Source organism: Balaenoptera borealis, assembly GCF_965194805.1.
Source record: "Balaenoptera borealis genome assembly, chromosome: 19".
In the NCBI taxonomy this organism is placed as follows: Eukaryota; Metazoa; Chordata; class Mammalia; order Artiodactyla; family Balaenopteridae; genus Balaenoptera; species Balaenoptera borealis.
Window position 1 is genome coordinate 18,492,474 of NC_138878.1, and position 26,465 is coordinate 18,518,938.

General features: G+C 51.5%; 2 protein-coding genes and 1 long non-coding RNA gene across 3 annotated transcripts; 1 reads left to right on the forward strand and 2 right to left on the reverse strand.

The window, feature by feature from the left end:
- Window positions 1–344: 344 nt before the first annotated feature.
- Window positions 345–18,876, reverse strand: CES4A (carboxylesterase 4A; the record flags this gene model as incomplete). The annotated part of the gene is given in 8 exon segments (XM_082369118.1): window positions 345–5,837; window positions 8,905–9,294; window positions 11,098–11,251; window positions 11,579–11,587; window positions 11,589–11,930; window positions 15,227–15,374; window positions 15,377–15,424; window positions 18,819–18,876. Coding segments are annotated over 7 exon segments (852 nt in total). The 3' UTR covers window positions 345–5,837; window positions 8,905–9,201.
- LOC309617233 lies at window positions 8,029–10,410 on the forward strand. The gene is made up of 2 exons (XR_014237821.1): window positions 8,029–8,430; window positions 9,972–10,410. It is a non-coding gene; the product is annotated as an uncharacterized lncRNA (long non-coding RNA).
- A 31-nt stretch (window positions 18,877–18,907) lies between the features above and the next one.
- Window positions 18,908–25,275, reverse strand: LOC309617185 (carboxylesterase 3-like; the record flags this gene model as incomplete). The annotated part of the gene is made up of 3 exons (XM_082369107.1): window positions 24,546–25,275; window positions 24,316–24,385; window positions 18,908–19,037 (listed from the first exon to the last, which is right to left on the reverse strand). Exons 1-3 carry the CDS (start codon window positions 24,862–24,864, stop codon window positions 18,908–18,910), a joined length of 519 nt encoding a protein of 172 aa, XP_082225233.1. The 5' UTR covers window positions 24,865–25,275.
- Window positions 25,276–26,465: the final 1,190 nt, after the last annotated feature.

Consider the following 26,465-nt stretch of genomic DNA (forward strand, 5'->3'; position numbering starts at 1 on the left):
TCTCCCCAGCTTCTAGTTTTTGGATGGAGATGAGCTTAAGTCCAGGATGAGGGTATCATCTGCCTAAATGAGGCAGTTTCCTGAGCCCTAAATAATTTTTTGGAGATATAATTCACATACCATACAATTCACCATTAGGCCCTTAAGAATTTCCCCTCCGGGAGGTTTTCCCGCTTCTTAACTGCCCTGCCACACTCCCTCCATCAGCTCAGCCATCCCAGAGGGAGAGGAAAGCAGAGAGGAGCAAGTTTCCCCAGAATAGCATTTCTTCAGTGTTGGGATCAATAAACGCGTTTGCTTAAAAGGAACCAGATGATTTCATCCTTGTAATTACAAGTTTGACGTTTGCAAATCTTGCCCAGGCTCCAAATGAGCCTCTTTGTCATGGGAGGTGGAGGAGTTTGTCTGGATGGCTGGGGATGGGGACTGAACCTGGTGTGGTGGGAAGAGGGCCAGGCTGGTGTCAGGAGGCCTGGCTGACCATCTGCGAGGGCTGCTGGACTGCTCCCCTTCCCCTCCCCTACTCTCCAAGTTTCTGGAGGGTGATGGGAAACAGACTACACTAGGGAACTGGAGAATGCGGCGCTCTAACCACACCGCCCTCCTGCTTAAACCCCTCCCCCAAGTCTCCGGTTTGCCTATGGCTGAGAGGCAAAGTCCCTCAGCCCAGCGTTCATGATCCCCTGACAGTCATTACTTTCCTTCCCAATCCCATCTCCCATCATTTCTCTCCATGGCACCCTGTAATCCAGCCACACTGGCCTGCCTGCGTTTCCCACATGCCTCCGTGCCTTTGCTCTAACTGTTCCCTCTACCGAGCATGACTTCCTCCCTTTTCTCTGCTGGGAAAACTCATACTTTTTCTTTAAATATGAGTTCAGGGGCCTTTGATTGTCCTCTGCAGAGTGACTGCACCACAGTGTCACCTCATTCTCTCCGTTGTGTCCATTCAATATGCCAGGGAGATGGTCAGCACACCTAGGACACAGCAGTACCCTGGGTTCTGGAAGGAGTTGGCTCCCCACTAATTTGTGTTTATTTTACTTCTGTGCAGGCTTCATGTGAGTGTCTCTCACTCCACCCTTACATTTCGTTTTAATGATTTAAAACTTGTGTGTATTTATTGTAGAAAATTCAGGAAATATAGGAAAAGAAGAGAGTCCACCACTGCAAAACAATCATTGCTAACATTTCAGTATATTTTCTTTGGCCTCTTTCTATCCACATTTCTTCACCCAGCTATGACATTCTATATGTACAGTTTTGAATGTTCCATTATGACCTAACGTTATGGAATAAGTATTTTCCCACATAATCATATAAAACTCCTAATGGCATCTTGGCTGATCCCCTATTGTTGGACGTTTATTTAGGTTGTTTCCCATTATTCACTGTTATAAAATAAGGCTTCTGTGAACATCGTGGCGCTTAAGGCTTTTTCTTAACAATTTTGGATAGTGTTTTTAGGGTCAATTTCCAGAAATAGATCCACTATGTCAAAAGACACAGGCATTTTAAGGTTCCTGATACCTGTAGCCAAATTTCTCTTTGGCACTGCCTCTTCTCTCTTCTTGAGTCTTAAAAATCTGGTCCCTCCTCCCTCCATTTCTCTTCTCACTATCTCAGACACAGGAAATGCTAACCAAGAATAAACCAAGACCTGCAGAGAGAGATCAATGGATCAATAAAGCAGGTTGAATAATTCAACACTCACTTCTGGCTCATTCATCAACTCTTGAGTCCAAATGCATCCTCTTTTACCATCTCTCCTTTTGTCTCTCTGCTGATACCTTGACACCTTGCCCTGTTCTTGGATTCTTTCCCAAATTTGTCAAACTCTAAACCATCCTTGCAGGCAGGGTTTCCCATCATGCTGTAACATTGCCTTATAAATAGGCAGATAGAATTACTAGCCCACGGCCACCTCACCGGCCTGCCTTCCCTCTAGGAACATGAGGAATAATTAATAAAGCAGACAATAGCCCTCTTCCTCTAGATGACACTTCTGAGTGAATGGTCAAGGAGTTCAGCTTCAGACTGTTCCAGCCCTGCCTAACTTCCTCTGTTTAGCTTGCTTCTTTCCCCTTCTCGGCCAAGCAAATTCATACTCCTTCATTAAATGTGGGTTCAGAGGCCTCTGAGAAATCTTTCTCAACTGTGCTGGGCAGAATGACTGCCCCATAGCATCCCCTCACCAATGCCTGCCCTGGAGACTAAATGCAACCTCCTCAAAGACACCTCACAGTCTTGGTAGCTTTCCCAGCCCCACCTTATGCTAACTTCATCTTGCTCCCTCCTGCCCAAGGGGAGCTCCCAGCATGCCTTGCAGCTTGAGTAGTGTTGGTGATTAACATGGACACAGAGATGCTCCACCCAGATCCCTCTTCAGTGAAGGACTTGTTACCCCATCAGCTGGGATGCTCTTATCCCTCTCAGGGATTTCCTGAGCTGCAGAGAGCTACCTGCAGGTCACTCTTCCTTCCTGGGCAGCTCACATCCAATGACTGATCAAGATGGGATTGTAAAGGCCCAGCAGGGCAATGCTGATGGGTCATAATAGCTCTAAAGCTCCCCGTGGAGTCAGCTGAAGCTGTTGTTGGACCTGCAGTGGAGCTTGGCTTCTCCCTCGACCCAGTTCTGCTTCCTTCCTCTCCCATCAGCAGGTTCTAATCCCAAGGGCACTCCTTAAAAAACAGCCTGTAGCAGTTCCCTCGTGGCGCAGTGGTTAAAAATCTGCCTTCCAATGCAGGGGACACAGGTTTGAGCCCTGGTCCGGGAAGATCCCACGTGCCGTGGAGCAACAAAGCCTGTGCGCCAAAACTACTGAACTCTAGAGCCCACGAACCACAACTACTGATCCCGTGTGCCACAACTACTGAAGCCCGCACGCCTAGAGCCCGTGCTCCGCAACAAGAGAAGCCACCACAATGAGAAGACCACGCACCGCAATGAAGAGTAGCCCCCGCTTGTCACTAGAAAAATCCCACATGCAGCAACGAAGACCCAACGCAGCCCCCAAAAATAAATAAATAAATAAATAAATTTATTTAAAAAAAACAAAACAAAAAACAGCCTGAAGGTAAAGCTTCCTAGAGAGCTCAGCAGTGGCAAAGAGTGATTCCTAAGCAAGCTTCACTCAGTGCCATATCCCTTACTTTACCTGGGCCTGTCCTGAGCTAGATCCTGCCCAATGAGATGCTGTGGGTAAGCCTTCTTTATAAATACGTTTCAATGTCTTAAGTTTTATTTTTAAAAGCGTTAAAAAACTGTTCTGGAAGAGATATGAGCCATTTGGGGACAACAATGGTTGTCTGGTATGAGCTGAGATTCCTCCTTTGTATAACATGCACCCTACATAACATTTGCTTTAGTACAAGCAATTTTCCAAACACTTTCTCACTGGACTCTCCCAAGGTAAGGAGAGAAGGAATGACTGTCCTATTTTGTAGCTCAGAAAATTGAGACTCAGAACAAGTGATTGATTCTTTTAAGGGCATGTGGCCAGGTAGCTCCAGAGATCCCAGTAGAGCAAAGGAGTGCTGAAGTTGAAGAAATTCAGTCCTTTCAACCTTTGTCAGAGCAACCTGATGTCAGAGAGCTTTAGTGACTTGCCTGAGAACCCAGAGCTAGCTGGTTCCTCAGATTTCTAATCAAAAAATTGAGGACAGAGACATCTACTCATACCTGTCAGGATTGTTTTGGCTTCAAGTGACAAAAACCCAATTAAAACTAACTTCCACAAAAAAAGGGAATGTATCAGCTCATTTAATTGAAAATTCTTGGTTCAGGCATGGCTGGATCCAGGTGTTCAAGCACTGAAACCAGAAATCTGTCTCTCTCTCTCTGTCTCTATCTGTCTGTCTGTCTGTCTGTCTCTCTCTCTCGGTCTCTTTGTTCTGTTTTAGCTTCATTCACATGCTGACTCACCTTCAAGAGGTAAGGACTACTCTTTCCTGATATTCCCACAAAAATCTTGGGATTGACTTTAATAGGCCAAATTTGGGTTACGTGCTCATCCCTGAAGTGCGGACACTGTGAATCTCTGTGGACAGGGTGATCTCATAGGAAAAGGAAAGGATGTACTGGGCAGCCAAAAACATCTGTACAAAGTGTCTGACACAAAGTTATAAGCTCTCAAAGAATGGTGGCTATGACAATCTTTAAGGTCCTTTCTAGCTCTGAAATTCTAGGATTTGTACAACTTCATACTTTGATAAATATCCAGCTGTAAATGTTGGCCATCAAGGGAAGAACTGGATAACAACTTGAGTCCATACAAGGTCCAGTCAAAATACCATAAAATGAGGGGGCTTCCTTGGCCATCCAGTGGTTAAGACTCCATGCTTCCACTGGAGGGGGCGTCGGTTCGATCCCCGTTCAGGGAGCTAAGATCCCACATGCCTCACAGTGCGGCCAAAAAAAACCCCCTCAAAAACAAAAAACATAAAATGAGCTAAGAAGGGCCTGGAAAAGGAAGCTGGCTTAACAAGGCTGGGGAGTTAATGATCTCCTACAGCAGAGGATAGCTGCCTGTGGTGTGCCTCCTTTTGTAGCTGAGCCAGAGACAGTGGCAGTGCCAGGGTCAAAGTGTCCCTGGAAGGGATTCCCTGTGGCTCTGGGGTCTGCTACATCCATAGCCCCTTCAAAGGATTCTGCTTCACATGATCTGGCTGGTCTGGTGGCCGGACCAGTTCTGGGAGCTGAAGGTAAACATGGACAGTCTGGAGGGGAGGATGGAGCTGCAAAGACTGTCCAGTGTGGATACTTTGGGTTAGATGGTAACCAAGAGATCCCATCAGAGCCTTCTCTGAGGCATGGGTGGTGTACTTGTGCGTGTAGGTGGCAAGTTCAGAGGAGGCAGGGCATGGAGCTCAGGTAACATCCTGTGGCTCATTCACACTGTAAACCAGGTAAATGGTGCTCCCTGGAGGTGTGTCCTGCAACAGTTCTTCTGGCTTCCATAATACCTGGAAGTGGGAGGGAGGTCTGTGCCACCAGAATAATGAGGTCCACATCCAGACTGTTTCCCTGCTGCCTTGGTCCCACTACCAAGAGTTGTTTGGATATGGTTCCATCCTCCCTCTTCGGAAAATTATTCTTTTCCCAGATACGCTGAGTATTATAGATGTATTGGTCACCTAGAAGGCAGGCAAGGTCAGAATTCCTCCTGGCAGAGAGGATCAGAGAGCCCCACTGAGTGTCTGAGATCACACAGCAGAAGGAACAGTTGTATTCAAACCCAAGTCCCCTGTCCATCAGCAGCCTTTCTTAGCACTGTAGAATCCCATGATTCAGGAGCAAAAAACTCATGGTGGTGTCCCCACCAGATGATGAGAGCCCCAGCAACAGGGCCAGCGTTTTGGAGTCTTGGGTCTGGGGTCTTTGGAAGGCCCTGGAAGCTACCAGTCCTTCCCTCTGGCCAGAAGAGCTGCTCCTTAGGCAAGAGACATGAATCAGCACCAGGAGCCTCTGTCAGCTTTTGATGAATTTTCCCGCCACTAGTGCTAATTTCCTGAAAGGCTTTTCTTCCACCTTCAGGCTCCCCTTCAAAAGGGTCCTTGCTCCTTCACAGTAGAAGATACGTAATGATCTCCCAGTGACTCCTTGGTGAAGCCACAGGCATGCTCCTCCGTAGCACCTATGGCTGAACAGGCTGGGAGTAGACAGGAGTCCTGGACCACAGCTGGAAGGGCCCGGGGCTGGAGCAGTGTCCTACCCCAGAGATTGCTCCCAGTGCACTGAAGAGTAGAAACCAGGCCTAGATAGGCAAGTGGCTTGCTTGAGGACACACACAGAGGAACAGGCCCAGACAGGAACACACAGCTCCCAAACTCTGCCTAAAAGAGATATGTTGACCTCTGCTCCGTGAGGCCACCTGCTCTCAGCCTCTGAGTTCCTTCAGGGCTCCCATGGACCTTCCTCCCCTTCTGGTTTGCTCCACAGACAAATAGGCCCAAACTCAACCCCTCGTGGCCATGGAGCTATCATTGCAACGATAGAGGGTCAGTGGCAGGAGGCTACAGTACTATCTTGATCAGCTTATGTGGGGGGGGCGTGGAGGGGGGAGCTTCCTCAGCAACACCTGGCCCTGCCTGTGCCCTCACCTTGGACTGGACTCCCTCTTGGGGCTTTTCCTGGTCCCAGTTGGTTGGGGCAGAGATACCCCAGGCCCTGGGGAGGGTTCACATGAGTTCCCAGGCTGGGCTGGGTGGGAGAGTTCTGAGCCAGGGGCCCACCTGTGGATGGGGGAGAGGGGATGTTGAGAGTTGACCTCGCCCACCTGCTTTACGAAATTGTTTGCTCTGTTCCATGTCCAGAACTCGCTGTCCAGTTCTGCACCACCCTCCCCCGGCCTCCCCACTTCTACCCTCTCCTCCTCCAGTTGCTCTGTACTCTGTAACCTCCTTCTGGAAGATAAGCCTGACCAGGACATGTCCTTCCCATGGCTCGCCAGTACCTCAGGGTAGAGGCCGTGCTCTCTCCCAGGCTTACAGGACTAGTCCTCCAGCTCTGGGCCTGGTTCCTCTTTTAGCCTTTCCGTGAGGGCCAAAATGACGCAGAACTGTTGGGATGGAACAGGCTAATTCCTGCCTCCAGGCCTGTCCTTCTGCTGTGCCTCTGACGTAGCTCCCCCTCCCCCTCCATCCCCTCCAGTCTTTCCTACTGGTCCTTTCAGGTGCTCCTCCTGGAAGCCCTCCTGACACCCCAACCCAACCCAAGATAGGTCATCTCTGTGCTCCCACAGCCTTTCCAGATGACCCTTTCTATCATGCCCCCAAGGGTCTCAGCAGTCAGACAACTGGGATGAGAAACAGGTCCCTGCCCACTGCCCCCTTCTGAGTGCCTAGGTACTGCCCTTCTCCAGCCTGGACAGCCCCCGGCACTGCCCTGGCTCTCTGTCCATTTGCTTGTCTGGGCGTGTGTCCACCTGCTTCTGTTTCTTTCCTCCACTCCCTGGCTTTCTTGGCAGATTGTTCCACGGTCTCTTTCACCTGTCTCCGTACCTTTCCTCATGCTTTAATTCAATGCGCTGTCATCTCATTCCACAAAGGACCCAAGGTGCTATCTGTGTCGTTGTCTCCCTTCCTCACTCAGTCCCCATGCCCCAATTTCTCAGTCTTCCCCCCTGCCACACACACAGCTAATGAGCTTGGTACGGAGAAAGGGGAATTCTCACTCCCTTAGAAGTGATGCCTTCTCCCTCACAGGAAGTCTGGCCCACCAGGGCCTGAGTGAGGTTCTAGGGCACAAGGCAGGCCCCCAGCCCTTCCCTACCAAGGCCAGACCTGAGTTGGGGGGGGCACAGGGAAAAAGCCACCCTGAACCCCACACTACTGCATCCAGGACTGGTCAAGGGACTCAGCATCTCTAACCCAGCCCCTTGTGGCACAGGTGGGGGAAACAGAAGTATCCTGCAATAGATCTCTTTGGTGAACCCCATTTGTGAACCTTCCTGCCAAACCCTTCTCCACTGCTTCTTCCCTTCCTCAGCCTCATCCAGAGTGTGTCCTGGGCTTAGGCCCACCTTGTCCCTCAGTACAGGGCCCCAGTGTGTCCAGCTTGGGCCGAAAAGGAGTCAGTTGGGGGAAGGGGAAGGCTTGAAGTGGTAGTGCCTGCCCCTTTCCTTCACCTGAAGCCTCCCTGGACCGCAGAGTTTCCATTAGCTTGGGATCCCAGCCAAGCCCCTGGAGCTTCTGCCCACAGCCTGAGGGCTCCTGGAGGGCAAGACTGATCCCTCTTGGGTCTCCCAAAGCCTACAGGTGGGTGAGGCAGGTTGTGCATGGCAGGGACCCAGCGGAGGAAGTCTATGCATTCATGCATCAGTGAAAGAGGCCTGTGGCCCCGCACTGCCCACCCACCCTTCTGCCCACCTCCTCTTGCATGGGAGCTTTAATCAAGCACAAGCCAAGACTTTCTAAAGCCAGGTCCTGCTAAGGCCTCCAACAGGGAACTGCTCTGGGCTCGGCCAGCCTAGGCCAGAGCTTTGGAGGTCCCGAAGTCAAAGGACCTCGAGGCTGTAAGAGGGCCTCCCCGAACACCTCGGCCCCACCCCCGCCCGCCGCTGCGCCGCTGCAGCCCGCCTGCCTGGCGATTGAAGAAGGCAGGCGCCGGGGCGCAGGCCGTCGGGGGTGCAGGAGCCCTCACAGGGAGGGAGGCCCCATTCCGCTCACCCCCACCACCCAGCGGTGGCGAGTTGCAGCTCCCGGCGCCCTCGCGTCCGCCCGGGCTCTGGCCCCACGCCAGCCGCCTGGATCCATCACTGCAGTTGGCTGGAGGCCGGACGGCGCGTCCCCCGGGGCTCCCAGGCGGCTGGCGCTGTCTGCCGGGCAGGGAAGGCGGCGGCGGCGCTGCGGGGCTGCGGTCAGCGCGGGCACAGCCGAGGGGCTGCGTCTCCCGCACTAATTGGCCCTTCCCCAGCCCACACGGCCGGTAATTGCTGCTTCGGTGGGTGGGGATCTCGGGGTGTTGGAGGAGAGGAAGGGGCGAGCTGAGCCGCGGGGGCCCGCAGGAGACGCGTGTGCGCGCCCGGTTCCTAGGCCAGCTTTGCAGCGGTGCGCCTCCGTGCTCATAGTGCACCAGGCGAGCCGAGGTGAACTTGGAGAAAAGCCACAGAAGTGCCCTGGGGTCTTCACCAAGATCTAATCAGTTCTGAGAACCGCTCCCTGCGGGGTGGGGTCTGGCAGGGGATTTAGGAAGGACTCTGGGTGGCCATTGGGGGATCCCAGCGAAGGCATGAAGACAGGGTGGAGACAGGGCAGCGGGTAGCCCTCTCCAACCCCCTCATCCAGGAGTGCCATCCGCGAGGAGCAGATGGGAAGAGAGGTACCCTCCGGGGCGGATGGGGAGGGTATGAGGCAGGGACTATGGGAGGCAGGGGCCCAGCTCACCATCCAGGCTGCCTACCGGAGTTCTTGCAGGCTTGAATTCCTAGAGAAGGTCCTAGGGTTCCCCAAAGTCCTTTATGATCCTCGCAGCTGCTGCAGCCTGACTGAGCCCTGGCTTCCGCTCAGCTGCTCTCCCTCTAATTTGGGGAAGAATAGCTTCTGGGTGGCTGTTTGGAGAAGCTCCCTTCCCCAGACCTGTGTGAGAAAGCCTGAGGAGGGGAGAACTGAGGGACCCTCAGAAGCAGGTCTGGACCAGTGTGGATCCTCAGGGTAGAATGTCCCCTGTAGGCACTGGGGTGAATCAAGCCCAGCTAGATCACAGCCAGGTGATGAAGTGATGAAGTGGCACTGCGGTGCCACTCTGGGAAATGGCCTGATGGAAGAGACCGCAGGCTAGGGGTGATGTCATCTGCAGGGGTGGGGAGAATTGCACCCATGAGATGCAAAAGTGGGGACCACTGGCCATGGCTGGGCAGCCTGAAGGGGCCCAGAGAGGGCAGAAGCTGGGAGGGAGTCAGGAGTTCTGAGTTGGAGTCCTAGACCTAGAGCCAGTGCCGTCCTGTCTCTGGGCATCCTTGTTCTGGTCTGTGCAACGGGCCCCAGGGGTCCCAGAGGGGATCTAGTGTTGTTATAGTGGCTCTGCTGGTGTAACAACCAGAAAGGGCCTCCCTCTGCTGCTGGGCTAGCAGTGTGGGAGAGGGGGACCGTATGGTTCCCAGAGCCCCAATTATCTGCAATGATAGCTCTTAGCCTTTCTCTGCTGCCCAAATTGGAGGGAACAACCATATCTGGGACCCCCATCCTGTCCCTTGGGCACCTCATACTTCATGTGTCCAAAACTTGCTCCAGCCACTCCCTATCTGGGTGTTGTCCCTTACCCATAGCATCCACCTAGCCCCAGGGGCCTTCCCTCTATCCTCTGGTCATCTGTATGCTGCAGCTGCCCCTGTCCTGTCCACTTGGCCTCCTGCATCACTCTGCAGCCATCCTCTACACCTCTATTTCAGAAACAGCCCCCATTAGATATGTCACCCCCCCACCCCAAGCTGGTCTCCAAGCCTCTGCTTGTGCTTCTTTTTAACCCAGTTCCAGCAGACTGAGCCAACTCTAAATGCACATCTGATTGTGTCACTCCCCTGCTTAAAATCTTTCCCTGCTTGGGACTTCCCTGGTGATGCAGTGGTTAAGAATCCGCCTGCCAATGCAGGGGACACGGGTTCGAGCCCTGGTCCGAGAAGATCCCACATGCTGCGGAGCAACTAAGCCCGTGCGCTACAACTACTGAGCCTGCGCTCTAGAGCCCGCGTGCCACAGCTACTGAAGCCCGCGCGCCTAGAACCCGTGCTCCGCAGAAAGAGAAGACACCGCAGTGAGAAGCCCGCGCACTGAAACGAAGAGTAGCCCCCGCACGCAGCAACGAAGACCCAATGCAGCCAAAAATAAATAAATAAATACAAGACTTGACCTTTAAAAAACAAATCTTTCCCTGCTCTCCAGTGCATTTTCAATAAAGTTGCTTAACTTCTCTGGGCCTCACTTTCTTCATCTATAGAGTGGAGAAGACGTCTCTTTTTGCAGAGGGCAGAAAGGGAGTACTCTTCTTTTTGGATTGTTGAGGTAATTAAACAAATGAATACACCTAAGGTGCTTAGAAGAGTGACTGGCACATGGAATGTGCTCCAGGGTTCGAGCATTATTATTGTGGCCCACAAGGCCTTGTGTGATGTGGTCCCTGCTCACTGCCCAGCCACATGTCCCTCACAGGGCACCTGACCTTACACCCACACTACAGGAACACTCCAGGTCAGCAGTACCCCAGGAGTCAGGGGCAAAGCCCAGTCTCTAACCCAGGCCGGACTCCCAGGCCTGGTGGGTGGCTCCAACCCTGCCCAGAGGGCCGATGGGGGGCTCTGTTTCAGGCATAGACCTCTGGGGGAACGTGGAGGGGCAGGAGGTGCTGGGTGATCTTTCTGGCCCACCACATCCATAGTGTTAGCATTGCCCTTCCTGGGCTGGCTTGGTTTTCTCATCAGTCCTCCCTGAATGTAATGGACATCCTTGGCTGTGCGGGGCGGTACCCATGGCAGGGGTGAGGGCAGGTCTGTGGACCGGAATGTTCTTGCACATGCAAATCTTCACACGTATCTGTGCAGAACCCGTAGGCCATGCGGGCCTGCGTCCCTGTTTTGGTCTATCTGGGTACTGCACTCACCAGTCCCGAGATGCACATGGCCCCTGATGACTGGCCAAACAAGGTCACCCAGCCTGGGTCTCCGCCGAAGGCTGCGATGTTCTTCGGCACCCAGCGCAGAGCTGCAACCTGGTCCAGCAGCGCCCAATTCCCGCGGGCCTGGCTATCGCCTGTGCTGAGCGCGCGGGGCTCACGATCAGGGTCCGGAGCCCCGACGCTTGGGTGCTGGGGGCTCCCGCCTCGCCCCCTGTGTCCCTCAGAGACTGGGTCTTACCACCGCATCTCCTTCCTTATGACTGGGCGCCGCCCCATTGAGGCGGTAGCAAGCACCTGTCCGCTCCAACAAGCATTAGACCATGCCCCTGTCACGCCCCTCACGCGGATACGCCCCATAGGCCGTGCCCCTTTCCTTCCGCCCAATCCTCTCCTCCCCCCTCCCTGAGCCCAAGTCCAGAGGAGGCCCCACCCCTGGTCCCCGGCTCGGGTTCCCGGCCCCGCCCACCTAAGGAAGGACACCGAGGCTGTGGCGCAGAAGCACTAGCACCGCTTTCTCCCGGGCCGCCAATTTGGAGCCATCACACGTGGAAGCGGAGCCCACGAGGAAGGCGTGTCCTGGGAACCAGACCATCGCCTGGGCGAGAAGGGCTGAGGCCTGAGCGGGACAGTGGGGAGCTTGAGTGGGATGGTGCGTGGTTGAAGGCTGAGTACTCACAGGCAGCAGAGGGTCCCCGAGCGCTCCTGCTGGCGCACACACATTCAGGTGCAGACAGTCCTCACTGAAATGCAGCCACTTGTAGTTTTTGTGTGTGTTGAAGTACATGGAGGTGATCTGCCCCCAGGACTCCTGAAGGCACCTGTGGGCACGATGTGAGTTGGGGCCCAGCGCTGAGAGAATAGTGGGGAGAGTGGTTTCAACCCAGGTTCTGCAGTGAGGGACCAGAACCCAAAGCAAAATCCAGGCAATATGTGTGTATGTGTGTGCGTGTGTGTATCTGTGTCCTAGCAGCCTTCACTAACGTTAGGTCCAGGGATGGGAGGCAGGTTGGCACCCCCTGCCTGTGCCTTGCCTTATGGGTCTGCCTGGGAAGGGGTTCCCTGCTCCTGCTGGAGACGTGTTGGTGCTGTCAAGCCATAAACCTGGGTGCCCTGGGCACCTCCTTTCCTTCATGCCCTGTCCTCCGCTCAGTCTCTGTTCTGCCTCACAAACAACTTTTGAATAGGCCCCCTCTGTCCATCTCAGGGCTGCTGCCCTGTGAAGGCCACCACCACTCTGGCCAGGACTCTGCCCTGCCTCTTCATCTCCCCTCCAGCTCATCCTCCACACGCCGGCCAGAGAGGCTGACAGACAACACAAATCTGACCACGTCATTCCCCTCCTTATTACCTTCCCTGGCTCCTCCTGCCCTCATTCACCCACACTGACCTAGGCCCTCCTTTCCATCTAGTCATCTCCTTCCCAGCCATTCTTTGTTCCAAATACACATGACCCCTTGCCTCTCACCTGCAAGCCCCTGTACTTCTGTTCTGTCTACCAAATGCCTTCTCCTCTGCCCAGCAAACTCCTACTCACATTTAAGGTCCAGCTTAAGTGGTGCCCCCTCTGCTGGGCACTTTCCCCTCTGTGCTTCCCAAAGCTCTATCCACCATTGACTACAATACTGGGTTGGAGTTATTTTGGTTGGTTGTTTTTACTGCCAAAGGGCAGGGATGTAGGTGTATTCATCTGATTCCTGGCACTTGGCCCTGTGCCTTGCACTGTGTGGACGTCTGGTATACTCATGGAGCTTGGGCTATTGGTCCACCTTGCCTTTTCTCCCTGCTGACCCAGCCCTGAGGGTGGCTATTCTTATAACAGCTGGGGCTGGGCCCATTTGACTGAATGCAGGAATCCCTGTCTACCTATTCCTCTGTTCCTTTCTCTTGTCCCAGCCTGTCTTCAGTGTGTGTATGTGTGTGTGTACGTAGGTGTAATTCATTCCCACCTCCCTAACTAGGGCATCACCTGCTCCCTTTCAGTCCTTCCCAAAAGCACTTCAACATATCTTGCTCCAAACCTATCCTCTACCAGCCACCTTCCCCAGCAACTATGCTATCTCTCTCTTCCCCTCAAGGCCAAATGTTTCAACAAGTTGTCTTTCCCTCAACCCCCACCAGCCTCTCCAAGGTCACCAGCAGGCAGCTTGTCTCTGTCTCTACAGATTGTCTTTGGCCTTCCTTGCTTGACTTCTCGGCAGCAGCTAATGTTGTTGTCAGGATGCTGTCCAATAAATCACATGCAGCATCCCAGCAGGAAAGCCAGGCCTCTTACAGCCTAGAACAGGGGTTATAAGCATTTGAGGCATCTGTCCCCAACCCGCCACCAAAGCCATTTTCGTCAAGGTCACCAGTGACTTCCATCTTGCTAAATCTCTCTCATCATCTTACTTGCCCTGGTAGCCCCTCTATGTGGTTGCCCACACTCTCCTTCTTGAACAGCTTTCCTTCTCTAGGCTTCTGTAATCCCACTCTCCTGATTTTTCTGCCACCTCACTGGTGACTCCTCCTCTTCTTCCTGGCCTAAGCGGGAGAGTGCCCCAGGCCTCAACCCTCATTTCTCTTTTCATGCTGATTATTCTTTCCCGAGCTGCTGTCCTTCAGGCCTAGGGCTTCACACTGTTAACCTGCTGATGACCAGTCTCCTTCCAGCTCCATTTATCCAGACTACCTACCCCACATCTCTACATGGATATCTATTAGACATGTCAAACTTAACATGCCCCCAAATGAACTCTTGTTTTGCCCAAACCTGCTCTTGCCCTAGTCTTCTCCATTTCAGTAAATTGTACCTCTATTCCCCTTTCTGCTCTGCCCTGAAACTAGTTATTATCCTTGATTATTCTTCTTCCCTCGTGGCTCACATCCAATTCTCTAGCAAATCCTGTCAATTTTACCTTCAAAATAAATCTGGAGCCTGACCACTCCCACCACCTCCACTGTAACTACTCTGGTCAAAGCCACCATCCCTGTAACAGCTTCCTCTCTCCCTGTTCCCCCCTTAATTGCCACCCCACAGTCTGTTCTAAGCCATCCACAAATTCTTACACCTAACACTCTGTGTTCCAAACAGCCAATGTCTGACAGCTCATGGCCAATGTTCCAACAACTGACACCCAGATTTCTATGCAAGGGACACCCCAATCTCTAAACCCCTGATCCTCGGGGTCCTAACAATGGTTATTCCATGTTCTGTCCCCTGATCCATGGAGTTCCAAATAACAGTCACACAATGTTCAGAATGCCTTGGCTTCTCTTAGTGATGGCCAGTGTTTTAACAACCAACATGCCAGTGTTCTAGTAACAGTCAATCATGTTCTAACAGTGGACATCGTGTTTTTAACAACTAGACACCCAGTGTGGTAGTTGTAGTTTTTTATATCACCAGACACCCAGGTTCTCACAGTAGACATTTTTCTAAAGCCAATACTTTATCCAACTGATGCTGAACATTGTTAATGTTCACCACAGAATGTTCTGGACAGTGGGTTACTCAATGGTCTATGTAAACAGTAAATACACTTGTTCTTGGTAAACTGCCAAGCCCAGTGCGTCAAAGGGCAGCCATTGTCCCAACATGCTCATGTGATTCAGGGCTTGAGCCCAGCTAGAGGTTGCACTGAGACCCTGGGACATCAAAACTGAAACTGAGCCCATGCCCTCCCCATTTTGGCCTCCTTCTGCAGGGAAGGGCTGGTGGTGCCACGTGGGCTTGTTCTTAGGTTCAAGCACCAAGGAAGAGGGAAGAGCTCAGGTTTCATTCTGTGTGTGTGTGTGTGTGTGTGTGTGTGTGTGTACTGCCCCTCACACACATTTAGGGAAACTCAGCTCCCCAGCAGGTCCTGGGGGCACAGTCAGTATGCACCTCCTCCTTGCCTGGAGCTCTCCCATGAGAGAATCAAGAACAGCATTATCAGTGCCTTAAACACCATCTGGACCAGCCACTTCATTATATAGGTTTGGAAACTGAGGCCCAGAATGGTCGCCAGGACTGCCTGTGGCCACACAGAGCACTCTTTTCAGTGAGTTGTTCAAACCCCGGCCCAGAGGCAGGCATAGGTTCACCGCCTTCCTCAGGGTCTGCCCACTTCCCAGCTGACAGTCCTCTGGCTCTTACACCGGGGCATAGATGGTAGCATCTCTGATTCCTTCCCAGGGCTCTGGGGGTTCTGGGCCAGTGAAACTGCAGGCACCCACAGGAGGTCTGTAGAAGGGAACTCCTAGGAAGGCATTGATGGGTGTCTTCCCCATGTGTATCTGCTTTCTTGGAGGGTCCCATATTTGGTAACCACTAGAGGCTCCTTGTGCAAGGCACCTAGGAAGAGAGAAGAAGGGTCACCCTGGACACTGAAAACACCTTGGCCCATCTGCCACGGGCACCAGCACCAGCTTGAAGCTTTTCACAATTGTGTATTTGTCCACTTTTTCTGTGTTCCTCGTATTTTTCTCTATCATTATTTGATTTAAGATTTCAAAGCTATGTTGGTAGATGCGTAAAAGTTCATGTCTGTTATTTGAATACTTTTCTGTTGGTCATTTAATGTATCATTTAATGTCAATAAATGTGTCATTTATTTTGATTTCTGTTTGTCTGATATTGGTATGACTATATATCTTTCTTGTTGCTAACATCTGCCTGGCATTTTTTTGGGAAGAAATCACACACATATATGCATTCTCACACATATATCCACACTCGCATTAATATTTACATGTACATGCAAATTTATACACACATGGGTATATATGAGCACAGATCATTTACAAAAAAAAACATGGGGAAACACAAGAGTTAAATGCGTGCCCAGGGCTTCCCTGGTGGCGCAGTGGTTAAGAATCCGTCTGCCAATGCAAGAGACATGGGTTCGAGCCCTGGCCCGGGAGGATCCCACATGCCGTGGAGCAACTAAGCCCGCGCGCCACAACAACTGAGCCTGTGCTCTAGAGCCCACAAGCCACAACTACTGAGCCCATGTGCCACAACTACTGAAGCCCGAGCCCCTAGAGCCCGTGCTCCGCAACAAGAGAAGCCACGACAATGAGAAGCCTGCGCACCTCAACAAAGGGTAGCCCCCACTCACTGCAACTAGAGAAAGCCCACGCACAGCAACGAAGACCCAACACAGCCAAAAATAAAGTTAAAAATTAATTAATTAGTTAATCTTTAAAAAATGTGTGCCCACATGCATATAAGTATAGTTATATATAGGTTACAATGTATCCATATGCAGCATACGTTCACATCTGTACACTACAAGCATACCTACACCATAGCTAGCTCTTGCAATGGATACAAACTACACCAAGTTGAATTTAGACTCTGCCAATGGACACCTCTTCTTCTACGCCCTCACCCTGCCTCGCTCCTGTTGCCAAGGGTCGCTGAGACCTCACATTTGTTGCCCCTTCCTGAAGCACCTCTGTCCTTTCTTTCTCCTCCTCCCCGTTTATCAAAACTGAATTTTTTGGGAATTCACTGGTGGTCCAGTGGTTAGGACTCTGCACTCTCACTGCCAAGGGCCCAGGTTCAATCCCTGGTCGGGGAGCTAAGATCCCACAAGCCACATGGCAAAAAAAAAAAAAACAACCAAACCTGAATTTTTCTGTGCCCTGGTCCCCTGGAGGCTCACTCTGCAAAGTGACAGAAGGCAAATCTGATCTAAATATTATTGAACTTGATTGTGCATGAGAATTATCTGGGGGAATCACTGGGAAATTCAGATTCTTAGGTCCCCCTTACACCCTCTGAAAGAGAATCTCAGGTTGCATCAGGAAATTAGATTTACAACCCTCTCTAGGAGACTTTGATGCAACTGCTTTTTGGAATAGCATTTGGTATTGGTGTGGTAAGAACACACCCTCACACCCCAGCTGCAGGTGGCCAAAAATACCTCTCTGCTCACATCCCCAGGTCTCTCCTGGTCTTACATAAGCAATATCCAGGCACAAAGAATTGGCTGTAATGGTGGCCCTTCAGGCATGGAGGCAGGTCAGTGGCAGCAAGGGGCCATCTCAAATCTCCTCTGTGTATGTAGCCCTTTGCAATTTACGAAGCCCTTTCACATGGTCCTCTCACATAGGCTTCTCATTTGCCCTGGGAGGAGTGGGGTGAGGCTTGGAGGCCCAGAGATGATCAGTGACCAGCCTGAGGTCTCATAGGACAGAGCCAGGAGGCCAAGGTCTATCATATTACCCAGATTTGCCCTGAATTCTGGGTCCACTTATTGAATAGCCAACAACAGTGACTGACTGAGCCTTTATTATAGCTTGGCACTGTGCCAAACACTTATATGCTATTTTACCTCATTCTCCTAAAAAATTTATAAGGTAACTGTTACTATTTTCCCACTACACAAATGTGGAAATGGAAGTTCAAAGGGTTATATAACTTGCCCAAAGTGACACAGAGTGTCTCACATCAGAGTTCTGCTCTAAACAGTAGTGTTTTACTGCCCTCACCCCACCCACTGGGGGCACCTAAGCATGTGACAGAGTGCTCTACACCCCTGAACAGGAGCTGAGGTGGAGTGGTCTCCATCCCAGCTCTGCTACCCAGAGGCAATATGTAAGCACTTATGAAAACAATATTCCACATTTTTAGTAGCCATAAAATGTTAATTAAAACCAGGAGTCACAATTTCCACCTAATAAATTACAAATGATGGCACCCAGTTGTGGCAAAGATACAATGAAAAGGACATTCACATATACTGTTAGTGGAGGATAAATTGATACACCACCTCAAGAAAATAATTTGGCAAAACGTATAAGAGCCATAAAACGTTCACATAGTTTCTGACTATTTTCATAAGGGGTCCCACCCTTATGAAAATAGTCAGAAACGCATTAAAAGAAAGACTTTTATGAACCATAGTCATATATGCTATCGTGAGTACGGGAAGCATTATTTGTTTCTGGGGACCAGGCAACGTAAATATAACTATAAACTTAAGTTATAAACTGTTTATGGTATGATTTTAAGTGAAAAAAAGCAGAGTATAAAATCGTGTACATGCTAATATCACAGCCATATACAAATATGCAATAAAAAAACTAAGAGAAAATGTGCCAAAATGCTAAAAGTGGTTTTAGCGAAGTTTCCCTCAAGTTAAAAAAATTTTTAATGCGGGGACTTCCCTGGTGGTCCAGCAGTTAAAACTCCGCTTCCACTGCAGGGGGCACAGGTTCGATCCCTGGTCGGGGAACTAAGATCATGCATACCACGTGATGTGGCCAAAAAAAAATTTTTTTTTAATGCATTAATATGGGCAAAACTTATTTATGATAGAGGTCAGAACAGTGGTTACTTTGAGGGTATTGACTGGGAAGGGTCATGTCGGGTGCTGGAAATGTTCTAGATCTTGATCTGGTTGGTGGTTACATGATGGTTTTACACACCACACACACACACATACACATACACTAATATATATATACTAATATAATACGAATTTTATATAATATTCATTTTATAAAGAATATAAATATAAAATCATAAATTATAAACATATAAAATTATGTAAATTATAAGATACATTTTATTAAAATGTAAATATAAATGTCCACACTCCCAGCTCTCTACCACCCATCCACCCAGACCTCTAAATGTCCCTGCCCTGCTGCCCCCAGGAGAGGTTGAGCTGTTGGCCTGTCCCTGTGTCCCTCATATCCCTCTTGCCCAACGCCCTCAGGAAGGGGTGGGGGCTTACCCAGGGCTGTCTGTACCATCAGGCAGAGGGTAAGGCTCAGGCACAGAATCCGACTCATGCTCCAGCTGGCTGGCACCTGCCACAAGCAATCATGATGTGGGAGTCCAAAACTGGGTGATGGTGATCAGGGAAGAAAGCCTCTTTGGAGAAGATCCAGTCTTCGTGGTGAAGGACGAGGAGTTAGTCAGGGAAAGGGGAAGGCCCATTTGAAGTCTGGAGCTGCAGGAACAGGTGCAGAGGGTCGTTTCATCTTCATTCAAAGGTAAGACTGTTCACGGTGGGGCAACAGCTCTCTCCAAAGAAAATCTCTCACCTAACTCTTCCCCCTTCACACTCTCTTTTTCAAGCCTTGAATGGCTGAGGGGTCCAGGAATTGTGGAAATGGTTCTTAGACCATTTTCTACAAAATTCTCATGTGCTGATATGGCTTGGGGACCTTTATATCCACTGCATCCTGGAGTCTTGGTTGACACATCAATGTCCCTGTCTGTTACACCCTCCCTGTTGGCAAGGTAGGAGCCTTCATCCTCTGATGGAAGGCGTATGAATAATGCAGCCTTTCCTAAGGTCATTGAACAATACGGAGCAAGAGGCTTAAAATTGCCCCATCCTTTGACCAAGAAATTTGGTCTGGGAGACCGTCCAAAATACACAAAAAATTGTTTACATCATCATGTGTCCTATAGCCTCGTTGACAACAGCCTCACCCCAACATGACCGAAGGGGACGGGTGAAGAAGGATGTTACATCTACAGAATATAATAGATGCTACATGGTCAGTATTACCATGTTCCACAAGACTCTAGAGCAGCGGATGGCTTAGTGCAGTGGTTCTGAGCCAGAATACTGGGTTTGAATCCCAGCACTGCCACTTACAAGCTGCATGACTCTTAACTTCTCTGGACTTCAGTTTCTCCATCTGTAAACTCTGCATTATAATAGTACTTATCTCAAGGGATTGTAGTGAGGGTTAAATGCGTTAATGTAGGTAAAGCACTTGAAATAGGGAAAACCCGTTGTGTCAGCTGTCTGCATCAGTATTTGGGAAAAGGCAGATGTGGTTTAATAACTTGAAAAAGGCAGAATTTGAAATTGTATATTGAATGTGACCATGGAAAGTGCACACCAAAATACTCCAAAGATGTCTAAAGTAACAGTCAGGAAGGATTGAGGCCAAAATGGTGTCTGTGGTTGGCTCTGAGTTGCAGTCATCAGTGACCTTGATTTTTTTTTCTTCTTTTTCCTTCAACTTTTCTGTATTTTCTATATTTTCTTTAACCAACGTTAGTGGAGAGTTCACCATCATTGTGGAGTTTAAAGAGTCAGGTATGGGCGGACAGGGACGGCAGGAGCAGGGAAGTAGGGGTTACCAGCAGTTTCATCTGACCTGGACCACGTTTCTCTTTCTTCACTCTGCTGGCCTCCCCTGTGGGCTATGTGTAGCCACATCAATAGGAGAATGGAGCCTAGTCTGAGAGAGGTGACAGAGCCACTTTTTTCTGCTGCCCAGACAAGGTTGGTTTATCTGTATGCACTAAGCATGTCACTCAAAACAAAGGCCAAGCTGGGCGTGGAGGACAAGGGAAGTGGGTGGTGGAGAAGGCAGACAAGACTGTGAGCCCACCTGCCAGGCCTGGGGACCAGTCACACGTAGACTCCCCAGCCCAGCTGTGGAGCAACTTGGCCAGCTCTGTGTGGGCCTTAAGGACTGGTCCTGCCAACAACTGGCTCCACTCCTGCCACCTCTCCCTGGGGAAGAAACAACCTTTCATCTGGTCCATACGGGTGGCAGTCGTGCCAGGCCAGGCTCCTCAGTGGAGCGCCTAGGACTCATGTGGGTCTCATCCAATGCTCACATGGGGCACAGGGAATGTTGAACAGGTAGCTGGGTCAGCCAGGTGGCCCTGGGACAACACCATCTTAGGGGTAAGAACTTGAGATTCTGATATGTAATACCAGGTGACTCTTCTCCTGAGTCACCTGGCATCCTCTGTTTTTATGCGGAGACTGAGGCTCCATCTGGTTCACGATTGGGCTTTACACACACACAGACATGTGTGACAAGTGGGGTGGGGTGTCCTTAGAGGCCAGACCACAGGGTGAAGCCCAGGTCATGGAGAGCGAAGGAGCCTGTGCTTGGAGCTGGCTCCACAGGTGGGTCAGGGGTGAAGGCAGAGAACATGGTTCTGGGTCCACCAGTGGCTGCAAGCACAGGAGCCTACCTCATCCAAGGCGAGCTACGACCTGGCTCGGAGTTCACTTCTTTGGGGCCTCAGATGGTGCTGGGGGTTAATGGGGCCTGGTGACTAGGGAGAAGGATGGCCTGGATGCTGACAGCTGATTATCGTTCAATCCTCACAGCAGATCCATAAAGGGGGAACATTATCATTGCCCCCATTTTTCAGATGGGAAAACTAAGGAACAAAGAAACTAAATAACTTGCTCAAACATACACATCTAGGAAATTGCTGAACTGGATTGGAACCCTATTAGTGAGGGCGTGTGTGTGTGTGTGTGTGAGTGATTGCTCATGTGTGTGAGTATCTACGTCTGGCGCTGGGTATGTACATGCTTGTCTGTGTCTACTGGGAGCATCTACCAGTCCCTTGCCTGGTGGCTGGGTCCAGGTGTGCACGTCTGATCCTGCAGTACCCCCTGGTGCTCACACACTCACACTGTTCACAGGACCCTTCCTGTCACCCTGCCACGGAGAGGCCCCCTGGGTCTACCAGTCCCTGCCCTGCAGGGCCTGTTCCGTCTGAGTTTGTGGGTGCCCCTGGCTTGCTCCCCTCAGCTCTGTGGCTGCTGGGTCCTGGGGCAGGGCCATCGGTGGATGGAGGATGCCCTGGCCGGCAGGGGAGGGGAGTTCCGTGAGTAGTGGCCCAGGGAAGGGAGAATAGAGAGGCAAGAAGACTGGAATCCCAGGAGCACCCCTTGTCTGAGCACTCCCCCAAGCCACTGGGGCCGTGCCAGGCCATTCCCCTCCCTCCCTGTGAGGAGAAAATCCTAGAAGCTGGGGGGAGGAGGAGGAGAGGCAGGGAAAGTTGGCAGTGAGACAGGGTCTGAGGCCTCACCGGCAGGCTTGCCCACCCCCTCAGAGCCCTTTGGCAATGGTGACACCAAAGCTGGTGACGTCCCCCGCCCAACAACCCCTGCCTCCCCGTGGCTGCCAGGTGTGTTGCACCCTCAAGCCCGCAGGAAGAGGCCTGTTTGTACATCCAGCATGGTCAAAACCGAGCCCTTGATTCCCAGCCCAGTCCTGCTCGCCTCCAGGCAGCCCCGGGAAGTCTTCCTTCTCCCACCTTTGTGTCCCCTTGGATACCAGGTCTGCCTGTCGCTTCTAAATCTAGAGCCCACCAGTGCCTTCCACCTACCCGCAAGCCCGCACTGGCCCCCTCCCTGCTCTCGCTGTCCCCACTCTCACCCACCACCTCCAACCTGTTCACGTCATCCCCGGGTTACCAGCCCAGCCCACAAGGGCCCTCACAGTCCGGTCTTTGCTGGCCTCTCCAGATGTACAGAACTGTGTTTTCTCAGCACATCTCAACCTCCAGGCCTTTGTTCCTGCTGTTCCCTCTACCAGAAACACCCTTCCTCTTTGTCCCCACCCCTCGAGACTACTCCTCTGGCCTGTGCAACTTCTGCTTGTCCTTCAGGTCTCAGTTTAGATGTCCCCCCTCCCCTGTCCCAAGTCAGGGCCGGTCTATGCCTCCTCGCGCCTACAGCCCTTTGCGTCCCCAGTAACACACTGTGATTGGGGCCTGTTTAACCTGTCAGGCTCTCTTACCAGCTTGTGGGGGCAAGTTTCCTGGTGGAAAGAAGGGGAGAAGAATAGGAGGCCTTCAATGCCGTGTAAAGAACTTGAACTTGCCCCGGGGGCGACAGGGAGCTTTTGAGCAGAGGAATGGCACGACTCAGAACCCCTCTGGTTTATGACTCTCTTTTCTGCCCCAAATGAACTTTCCCCAAACACAACTGGTCTCACCTGCAAGTGTTTTTCATGTAACCATCAGCAGCCAGGAACTTAGTCAGACTGAGGAAGGGTATATGTGGGACCAGAGTTGGCAGGATGGGATTCAGCGGGGGCAGGGGAAGTCATTGCGATATGTACTAAAATCCAGATTTCTCAAGGGAACGGTGCATTGATCCTCAAAAAAAGAAATGTGTGCCCCCCCACTCAAAAACCTCTGGCTGCTTTTGACCTGTTGTAGCCTGAGTGGGTAGACCTCGTCTTCCCTCCGTGACGACAGCCTGACTGATGCACTAGTCCAGAGGCCTCCCCCACCCCGTTCTCCTGTGTCCTGGTGGGTGCTCAGCAACCCCAGAAGGCGATCCTCCCTAGCTGGAGGGGGAGGAAAGAGCCCAGGCAGGCCTTAAAGGGGTGAGGGGCTGGCGCTGGGAAACTTGCATCTCACGTCCAAGGGTCAGGGCTCTGGCCCTGCTGGACTCTGCTCTGCCTTGTACAAGGGCCAAGACTGGACAGCACGGACAAAGGGACTTCCCTCAGCCCTAGTCAGAGGCCTCTGGGGTCTGGGATCTGTTCTCGGCTGGATCCCCTGATGCCTCAGGACTCCTCCGACTCCAGGTCTCTGCCGTCGGAGTCCACCCACTCTTCTGGTCAGGGAGGACATCATCTGTGCAGAACTAAGCAGAGCTGTGGTGCCTAAAGGGCCTGCGTTCAAGTCCAGCAGTCACCATTCTGACACTTTCTCAGTCTTTCACTCACTCGCCAAGCATCCTCTGATTCCAAGTCCTGACTGATCCTGGTATGGGAGATGCAGAGGGGGGTCAGGCTGATTTCCACACTCAGAGAGCTTCTCAGAGGAGGACAGAAACACTGACACTGACAATGCTAGCTTAGAGTGGGCTATGCTGTAATGGACACAGAAAGGGCCAGGCCCAGAGAAGGCAGGGAAGACTTCCTAGAGGAGGAGGGTCCTCTGGGGAGCTTGAGGTATGAGCTGGAACTTGCCATGAAGCAAGTGGGAAGAGGGGGAAGTTTGGGCAAAGGTCCCCTAGATGGGAAGTAGGTGACATGTCAAAGGAGTCATGGAGGGGCTGATGCTTTAAGGGACATGACCACCCATCAGCCTGGTTTGTGTTAAAGTCTCTTAGCAGGGGGAGAAGGAGGCTGCCTTGTTGGGACTTGGCCACCCCTAGGGTTGGCCCCCAGCCCAGAAGACCCAGGACCTGCCTCAGAGCTCCTCCTGGGCCTTCCTGCCTTTCTGCTTCTGCTGCCACTACCAGATCTTGGTGGGAAGTGTCTCTGCCCAGAACTGCTGTCGGGCCTTCCTTAGCTTCTGGCTGACCCGTGGCACCAGGTGGATTTCCAGGTATTGCTCTGAACAGTTGAATGGGGGCCAAGGAGGCAGCCCCTTGCCATTGGGATCCCTGGGTGGGAGGAATGAATGAAGACAAAGGTCTCCTGTATTGCTCCCTGGGAGGCAGATCTGAGTAGTCTAGGCCCAAAGCCAGGCATGCCTGTTTGCTTCCTCACCCTGTCCAGGAGAAGTGGGTCCACTGGGTCATCACGGTGAGGCTCAGCTGCTGCTCCTCCTCTGTGGCTTCTGGAAAGGTTATGACAGGGACAGACCTGGGTCAAGGTCACGTGGGTCCTGGAGGAGACTCAAGGGTCCCCTCTGATGACCTGAGACCTCTGTTCCTGCATGCCCCGCCCTACCCTGCTGGAGCCGGCAGCCTAAGGATCTTGTGTCTGTTCATCCTCACCCGGCATGGAGCTCTCATCCATGAGGAAAGGACCCCCGAAGATGAAGGTCTTCTCAGTCCCATGATCAGCCCACACCCAGGCCGGCTTGATCTTCGCAAAAAAACTGGGTCGATGCTGGAACTCATAGAAAAAGATGGAGACCCCAGAATCTGTGGAGAGATGGCTGGCTGAGAAGTAGATACCCACAGCCTGATCAGGTCCTGTCTTTGGTAAGCCAGGCTCATCATAACACCAATACCAGTAATAATAATGATGATGACAAAATGATGAACAGCAAGCCTTTACTGAGTGCTTGCTAAGTGTTGAGCACCATTCCATGTGCTTTATGTGTCATTGTTTATTTTGTCCTCATAACAACCTATGGATTAGCTCATTATATATTATTACTGCCATTTTACAAACAAGGAAACTGAGGCACAGAAGGGTTAGGTATCTGCCCGAGGTCACAAAGACAGGAACCTGGAGCTGTTCTAGGACTGTGTTAGAGATTAGCCATGAGGTTTGGAGGAAGCAAGACTTTTCTCCCAGGAGAAGGGCTGAAAGCAGAAGAAATCACTCCTGAGTCAATTGAATCCCTGAGAATTGGTGATAAGTCCTGCCGGGTGACCTTCAGCAAGTCACTGCACCTCTCTGTGCCTTGGTTTTCTCCTCTGCAGAGTGCCATGCCAGAGTCGCCTCTCATTGCTGTGACACTGCATCCCTGAGAGGAAGTGGAGAGTGGGGGTAGCAGTGGAGCGTGGCACCATGTCACTTGTGATAACTCAGCTCCTGGGCCCAAGTGGGAAAGGTGGGACAGGTAGACAGGGATAGGCTTACCTTGGAGGTTTCTGGAAAAATTCAACATTCATGACAACATTGCTTATCAATTCCTGGAAGGCTTCTCATTTGGCTTGTCCATCTGAGCTGCTGCGTAGGTATTCATCTATGATGGTGGCATCACCTCAGTGGGCACATCCTGGGGCAAGAGGCCTGCTCAGGTCCCACAGCCACAGCAGACCCTCCCAAGAAGCTCCACACCCTCCTGCCTGGCCTGTCTCATGTCTCAGGGCTCATGTGCCAGGAGCTAGCCACTTGCTGCCCTTGGGGGTTCTAGATGGTGTCTGGGAGGGATAAGGTCAGATCTGGAGTAAAATGCTAGCTCTGCAATCACTGCTTGGCTGTGTGACCTCAGACAGGTTGCTGAGCCTCTCTGAAAGGTAGTTCCTCCCTGGAAGGTTGTTTGGCAGCTTATGTGAAGCACAGCATTCTGGCCTGGAGCAGGTGCTCAGTTGAAGTTAACCAGGAAGTTAGTGAGAGAACAAATCATGGGCACTCCCCACAGCTCCAGAGAGCAGTGATGAGGTTGTGTGAATGAGGAGGGCTCTGGGGGGGTCTCAAAGAAGGGAAATGCACATAGATTGAGCACCTCCTGGATACCAGCTCCTTGGTAGACTCTTCAAATGCAGCATCCAATATCCTTAAACAGCTCACACGGGTGGGATGTATCATCCCCATTTACAGGTGAAGAAATGGGCTCAGAGGGGTTAGGATAACTGTGGACAAGTAGCTAGGGTTGGGATTTGACCCCAGGTCCACCTGGTTTCACATCTGACAGTGCAATCTTAATAGCTGAAGCTCTGGGATCAGACAACTGGCTTAAGCTCTGCCTCTGCCCTTTACCCATCATGAGACCCGGAGCCTCAGTTTCCTCATCTGTAAAATAAGGATAATGAAAGTCCCTACTTCACAGGGTTGTAATGAGGATCGAAGGAGATGAATGCCTGCCCCAGTGCTCAGCACAACACAGTTCCTGGCAGAGAGTATGTGCTCATTAAGGGGCAGTCTGTGATGAAAATGATGGTGATGATGATGATGGTGATGACCTTCCTTTGAGAACCACGTTGACTCATGTCCAAGGGGATTCATGGATAGAACTAAAA